This window comes from Gekko japonicus, unplaced genomic scaffold (assembly GCF_001447785.1).
Source record: "Gekko japonicus isolate JY-2015 unplaced genomic scaffold, Gekko_japonicus_V1.1 scaffold247, whole genome shotgun sequence".
Lineage (NCBI taxonomy): Eukaryota > Metazoa > Chordata > Lepidosauria > Squamata > Gekkonidae > Gekko > Gekko japonicus.
The window spans coordinates 1,080,792-1,088,095 of NW_015166427.1; the positions used below are offsets into that span (position 1 = coordinate 1,080,792).

The 7,304-nt window shown below is 45.0% G+C and overlaps 1 protein-coding gene across 1 annotated transcript in view; it reads right to left on the reverse strand.

Annotated features, from left to right (window-relative positions):
• GAS6 (growth arrest specific 6) overlaps nucleotides 1-7,304 on the reverse strand; it is a 66,835-nt gene that overhangs the window by 4,255 nt on the left and 55,276 nt on the right. The window contains exons 12-14 of the mRNA XM_015411758.1: nucleotides 5,603-5,640; nucleotides 5,333-5,505; nucleotides 3,813-4,041 (exon numbers count right to left, since the gene is read on the reverse strand). Coding sequence (XP_015267244.1) covers nucleotides 3,813-4,041; nucleotides 5,333-5,505; nucleotides 5,603-5,640 — 440 coding nt within the window. The remainder of the gene's footprint in view (nucleotides 1-3,812; nucleotides 4,042-5,332; nucleotides 5,506-5,602; nucleotides 5,641-7,304) is intronic.

Sequence of the window (7,304 nt, forward strand, 5' to 3'; positions counted from 1 at the left end):
TGTATCTCCTGAAGTATAACAGTTTGTGTCAAGCACAAGCCCTCCTCTCTCCCCACAAAGGATTAAAGTTAATCCCCCAGGTTTTAAGGCAGGCAAGCAGGCAACAATGGCCACCAAGCCAGGGAAAACATTGCATCTTTCAGAATACTTCAACTATATGAATACAAATGGCCAAACTGTGTAGGTTTTGTTTTTTTAATGGACTGGGGAAGGAAACCTCTGCGAGCATTTCAACTTCTCCAGACCTTAAGAGTTTCTCCACAGATGGGGATGTTTTAATTCTCATTTCTCTAAACATCGGCAGCCAGATTCAGCTAGTCTAAAAATAAAGTACAAAAAAGAAAGCAGATAAAGGGGCCCTATGATTAAGGAAGCCTCTTGTCCACCAAAGACAAAAGGCAACTAAGGAACGCAGTGTCAGGAGGACCATGCTGGACGTTCCTGATAGTCACCTTATCTCTACCTTTTCCCAGTCCTTTCACGTTCTACATTTTTCAGACAGCAATATCTCAAACTTTTCACACAATGATTTTCTAAGGGCCACCTGACTGACCACCAGGCATGCGCACGACGGTGGGGGCGGAAAGTGCCGTCCAGTCACAGCTGACTTATGGCAACCCTGTAGGGTTTTCACGGCAAGAGACATTCAGAGGAGATTTGCCACTGCCTGCCTCTGCGCCAGGACCCTGGCGTTCCTTGGAAGTGCCCCATCCAAAGACTAGCCAGGGCCGACTCTGCTTAGCTTCCAAGATCTGATGACATCAGGCTAGCCTGGGCTATCTGGGTTGTGGCATAATCACGACAGGGGTTTGTTTGTGAACAAATCACATGTAACGCCCACCAGAGCCCAGGTTTGGATTCAGTGATCCCCAACTGGAATCATAAATGGGCAGAACAGTTCAGCTTGCCCAGGATCTTGTGAAACCCCTGTATCTTCTGCCTGTGCAAGGACCCTAGAACAAGGAGAAATTTTCCAGTGGATTCAAGCCACAGACACCTGTTTGTACGAGAGCCGCACAGAATGTAAAAGTAGCCCTGCTGGATCAGATCAGTGGCCCATCTAGTCTGGCATCCTGTCACACATAGTGGTCAACCAGTTACTCTGGGGGGGGGCAGTAACAGGGCACAGAGTCCACGGCCATTCCTTGATGTGGCTTCCTGGCACTGTTATTCAGAGCAGGGCCGATGTCAGCATACCCTCAGGTGGGGCAGCTTCAAGGGCCCAGGGCTCCAGGCAAGGCCCACTGACCCCCCATAGCAGCCCATTTCCCTGCCTGCTTACTTGTGTTTCACCACCCATGCATCCAGCTGCCCATATCACTCAGTGCCATCAAGGAACGGGCTGCAGGCAGTGCAGATGGCTGTGAGGAGGAGGGCTTGTGAGCAGGACAAGGAAGGATGCACAGCCAGGTGGTGAGACACGTGAGTGGGTGGGTGGGTGAGTGGGTGGGGTGGGGGGCCCTGGGAACTCTCTGCCCAGACCCCCCCAAATCTGGAACTGGCCCCAATTCAGGGGTTTACTGCCTCTGACAATGGTGTCTCCCTTTGTCACCATGGGTAGCAGCCAGAGATAGACGTATCCTCTATGAATTTGCCCAATCCCCTTTTAAAGCCTTTTCTGTCGGTAGCCATCACGACATCCACTAGCAGTTAATTCCACATTTTAAAGACTCATTGAGTAAAAAAATGTTTCCTTTTGTTTATCCTGAATCTACTGCCCCCATAAGCTTCAATGGGTGCTCTCAAGTTCTAGTTTTTTGAAAGAAGTTCTCTTTATTGACTTCTTCTACTCCATGCATAATTTTATAAACCTCTATTGTGTGTGTCCCCCTATTGTGTGTCCCCCCCCAGTCATCTTTTTTTCTAAATGGAGAAGTCACAGTCTCTGTATTTGTTTCTCATAGGCAAGATCCTTCAAACCACTAATCATCATAGTTGCCCCCTTCTGTGATTTTCCCAGCTTTACCAATGTCCTCTGTGAGGTACAGGCAGAGGTCATTTTGGGGGGGATCGTGGGGGATCGCAGTTCCCCCGGGTGAGGTACGGGGGGGGCACATGACGAAGCCCCGCCCCCTGCTTCCGGCCGCCCCGCTTCCGGCCCTCATTCAGCCAGGCAGGAGAAGAGGGAGGGTAAGTTGCTTCCTCCCTGCCTCTCCCCACCCCTGCCTGCCTGGGGCCAGGAAGGGCCTTTGCGGGGCTTCCTTGCACTCCCGCTGGCCTTGCAGTCCACCGCCGGGCCCCTGATGGGGCTCGGCAGTGGACCTGCAAGGCCGGCGGCGGCCGGGATTGTTGGGGGCGGGGGGCGTGGCCTTATGACACACATCTGGTGATGTCAGGGGGTGTGGCCTTATGACACACTTCCGGTGATGTCAGGGGGTGTGGCATACGCTAATGAGTTATGCTAATGAGTTCCCCTAGCTCTGTTTCTACAAAACGACCCCTGGGTACAGGCATTCAAACTGCACACAGTTTTCTAAATGACACTGCACCACAGATCTATTCAGGGGTATTATAATGTTAGTTGTTTTACTTTCAACCCCTTTCCTAAAAAGTCCCAGCATGGAGTTTGACATTTTCATGTTCTCAGCACACTGGGTTGATGTTTTCATTGAGCTATCCACTACGACCCCCAGGTCTCTTTCCATCTCATTCTCAGCAAGTTCAGACCCCCATTCGCTCTTAGTTAAAACTGAGATCTTTGGGCTAAAGCAAGGAGGGAAATTGGATGAGTGGAACAGATGGGTAGGATCCAACCGTGGGAAGTCATGGGAGACTCACTGCCACAGCTGCCAATTCAGAGTGAAGTCTGAGAAGCCCTAGAAAACTGGCAGGTGCCAGAATAGAATGTGAACAGTGAGTTATTTGGGGGTTTGGTTCCAGTACCATTCAGCCCAGTTCAAACTGATTCAGCTGTTGCTCAAGCCAGTCTGTCACCTTTGCGTTATTTATTTTCTACTCATCTCTTTTCACTTGACCATCTGGGTTGATGGTGGCCACAGGAATATCCTACATACAAATTGTGAGCAGTTGTGAAATAAATATAATTAAGTTTCCACATTCACTGGGACATGCCATGAAATAAATACAATTAAGTTTCCACATTCACTGGGAAGTGCCATTTTTAATGGCCCACATGTATTCAGTGGTTAAAGTGAGGATACTGCCAACAGAGAGTGAAATGAATTTACCAGAATGTCTTCTGGTAAGAGCAGTATCAAAAGGCCAGGTTTTTCTGGTGATGGATGAATGGAAAGAAAACATTTTTAATGACAGAAGCAATGAAAAAGGACTGCCCTTTTGTATTCTCAAGGGTCTGACAATAGCAGACCAGACAGTTAACTTCACTCCTTTTATCAACTAGAGTTGCTACCCGTAGAATGACGTCTGTGTTACCATGATAAATCTTTCTCAGGAGATTGTTGTAGGAATAAATATACTTTCTTGCACATTCTCCTTCAGTACTTGTACACAACCCTCACTTTCTGCATTGCAAGCCTGAAAACAAAGCACGGGATGCAATTTAATTCAATAATCAACTGATTTCTCCAGGGGAACAGATTGCTAATGACAACTCCTTTGCCAACGACAACCCTAGGTGCAGTTATAATTCACTCTCACCTTTCAAAAACAGGGTCAGCCTTAACATTGCAACATGATTTAAGAAAACCAGTAATGAAAGATCCTTCTTTGAGACAGGCCAACACAACAACAAAGATTGATAACATCACATTTCAGTTACTGTTTCCCTGACTGCCAGTTTCATGAATCGTTAGAAAGAATCAACAATATGGTTTGCAAAATTTGATAATCACCTGGCAATCCTCCCACGTAGGTCTTTACGGATGACTGTAGGTAATCATCCAGGATGGCCAGGTTTTCTTCTAGCTGTGAATTGCTTAGCTCGCTCTGTCCTGCAGTCCCATCCACAGTGAGCAATATTTGACTGTTGTTGATGGCAATGTCAACCAAGTGCTCCTGCTCATCGCAAATGTTTATTGCCAGTCTGCAAACCACTGTGTTCTCCACTGCCAGAACAACAAACTGAACAGCAAAGCAAGAATAAGGAACAACACAAAAGTGGTACATATTCACACAACTCCCCCCTTACTTTTAAGGCACTCCATTTCAAGTTGCAATGGGCATCCATCCTCAAATATTCTGCATTCCTTTACTTACTGGGGAAACTCTGAACAAAGTTTACTTTGAAGTTAACCACAACACAGTAAGCTCATACTGTTATCCAATACACATGTCCTTGCTGGGTTACCTGACTGCCTTATAATGAATCAGACCATGGGTCTAGCAAGGCCAGTACTGTCTACTCTGACTGGTAGCAGCTTTCCAGGATCTCAGGTTTGCAAGTCTTTCACATCACATTCTACCTGATCCTTTTAATGAGAGATGCTGGGGATTGAACTTGGGACCATCAGCATGCAAAGCGCATGTTCTACCACTCAGCCACAGCCCCTCTTCCTTGAACCTGTCCAGCTGTATCAGTCCATCTAATGTTCTACCACTCAGCCACAGCCCCTCTCCTTGAAACTGTCCAGCTGTATCAGTCCATCCAGTGTCCAGGAAGATATTTTCTCTTCTCTGCTAGTTATTTGACACTAGTGCCTAGGAATTTAAACCCGTCCTGAGGTACAGTACATAGAATTTGTAACAAATTTCAAGTAAACGACTTACTGCATGATCCTAATCCTGCTTATTCTTTATTAGAGTAGTTGCTAAGCTAGCCTCTGAAACTCCACCACTAACCACTATGCATCTTATCTAGCAGTCCATTTGGTTCCTGAGATTCCAGAGAATATTGCCCACATACTTTCAAATACATCGTCACCGCAATAAGAGCAATGAACTTGTTCTTTTTTAAATGATAGCCGAGATTCTCAAAAAGCTTAATTCTGTGCCCTTGACCACATTTTGCACTTCAGAAAAAGGGTGTGTCTCTCACACACAGTCCCGCCAAAACATACTTGCTTGCATAAAGTAAAAGCAGGATGGTTACTGTCTGGCCTACTCATACAAATGAAACAAAAGGGAAAATTTCAAATGAGATCTCTGAATGCCCTTCCACTTCTACTCCTCTCCTTTCCAATGAGATCTAGACATCTGGAACACGATCCTGCAAAATTAGCATTTTTATGTCCTATTCACTTTAAAGGAAGAGCAGAGCATGTGCTTAAATCTCTCCCACTTAAATCAATAAGACCTAAAGTAGTTTAACTTTGGTTTAATTATGCATTTGGTTTACATGAACCAGTCTTGTTGTGGTCCTTCAGCCCTCCAACATACCATATACACATCCAAAAAAATCTATATATATATATACCTGCTGCTTAAGTTTTTTTGTAGAATGATAATCAATAACAGCAACTGACAAAGGGACTGTTGCTTCACTGTTGACTAGGGCAAAAAGCACCCCAGTATCTGTAGCTGGCCGAATCAGAAAGTTTATTTTTACTTCCCATTTCTTCCTGGTTTCATTACTGTTGTGAGGTTGTGCTGGGGAGAGGGAGAGAGAGAGAGAGAGGGGCGTAGTTAACACCAAAATTAAAAAAAAAAGAAAGATTCAAATCATCAAGCAGCAGGTACAATTTACTCGTCTGAGACAACAGCTGCATATACAAAATTTTACACCTGCAAAGGAAAGAAAAGAGCACTGCCAGAATGAAACTATGTCAACATCTCTTCCTCTTCCAATTCACAGAACATCCTGCATCCTTTTAGACTATCTGAAACCAAGGTTAAGGCTCGGATCCAAGTAGCATGAACACAGCTCAGATAGCCTTCCCTCTCTTGTAGCCTGATGCCCTGAAGAGTTAGGGAGCCACCAGAAACAGTACTTTGGATGATGCTGGGAGAGGGTGGGAATTCTTGAAACCCTTCTCTTCTTTACGGCCATTGGTACCTTTACACTCACTGGGGGAAAATACTTATCCTATGGCAGTGTGTGTAGAACTGCCAGGAGATCCTATGATTGTCTGTCAGCCAGAAGTTCTAGCTCTTTAGCATTATACACCACTAGGTGGTGAGCTAGACTTGTTATTAAGGCAAGAGATGTTTCAGAGTTGGTTTGCCACTGCTTGCATCACACACCCCTGCTTAGCTTCAGAAATCTGATGAGATCGAACTGGCCTGGGCTATCCAGGTCAGTGCACTTGGAGGGGGAAAGGTTTGAATCCAAGCTGGAGTTTCTGTAATCAACAGGAAGACCATCAACTTATGGTGGCCGCATTGTTTACCATCCAGCTTGGATATCAGACATCTGCCACAGGCAGTGACTGAACCATCTGATTTTGACAAAACAGATGTAAACAGGACATTGTCTGCATCACCCAGCTGTGCTCTGGATTCAATTTTCACCTACTTCAGTTGTTATGCTTTGTGAATGGATACCACACTAGGGCCCTACAAGCAGAAAAACAACTTTGAAACTCACAGTAGGAAGCCTCCCCCCACAGATGTAAACAGGACATTGTTTGCATCACCCAGCTGTGCTCTGGATTCAATTTTCACTTACTTCAGTTGTTATGCTTTGTGAATGGATACCACACTAGGGCCCTACAAGCAGAAAAACAACTTTGAAACTCACAGTAGGAAGCCCCCCCCCAAATCCTGTATTAAAAAAAAAATCTTTGGCGCAGTACTAGTTAGAACAGAAACTATCTACAAAGAAAGATGTTAACAGCATTTAGAACTGAGTCTGGACAAATCCAAAAAATGGAGTCGAGACAGCAGGAGTAATTGCTTTCAATACAACAATAGTATTTAGGTGCCAAGTATATTTTTCAGGTTCGAGAATTCCATATTTGTATGTAGAACCCACACTTCCCCAATGCTGCAGCTCTTGAATCGATTTGGTAAAAGACAGCAGTTACCACTAGACAATATTTGTGACAGAGCAGAGAGATAGAAGATGGGGTGCTGATTCCTACCTTGTCTTACCTTTAAAAAATTTTTTAAAAGACACATGGTGGAGACTGCTTGTGTAAAAATATGTCCAAATGGCAGCTTCCAAAGGGCTTTCTTAGGCATCCCAGCAAAAGACAGACCATTCCCCCCCACTTCAAGACACGAGGAACTTGCCATACAAAGTAGTCATTTCACACAAGTTCCTATTAAGAGTATTGAGTGTCACAGAGGCAGATTGATCCAAATCTCTGGATACATCTGAATGGGGTGCTCAACAGTGTTCCTGATCTCTGATATTAAAAGTCCAGTTCTTATGTAGCATACTAGATAGATGAGATTCCTGGATTGCTGCCAGATCAAGATTACAAACTTTACTAGAATATCATAAA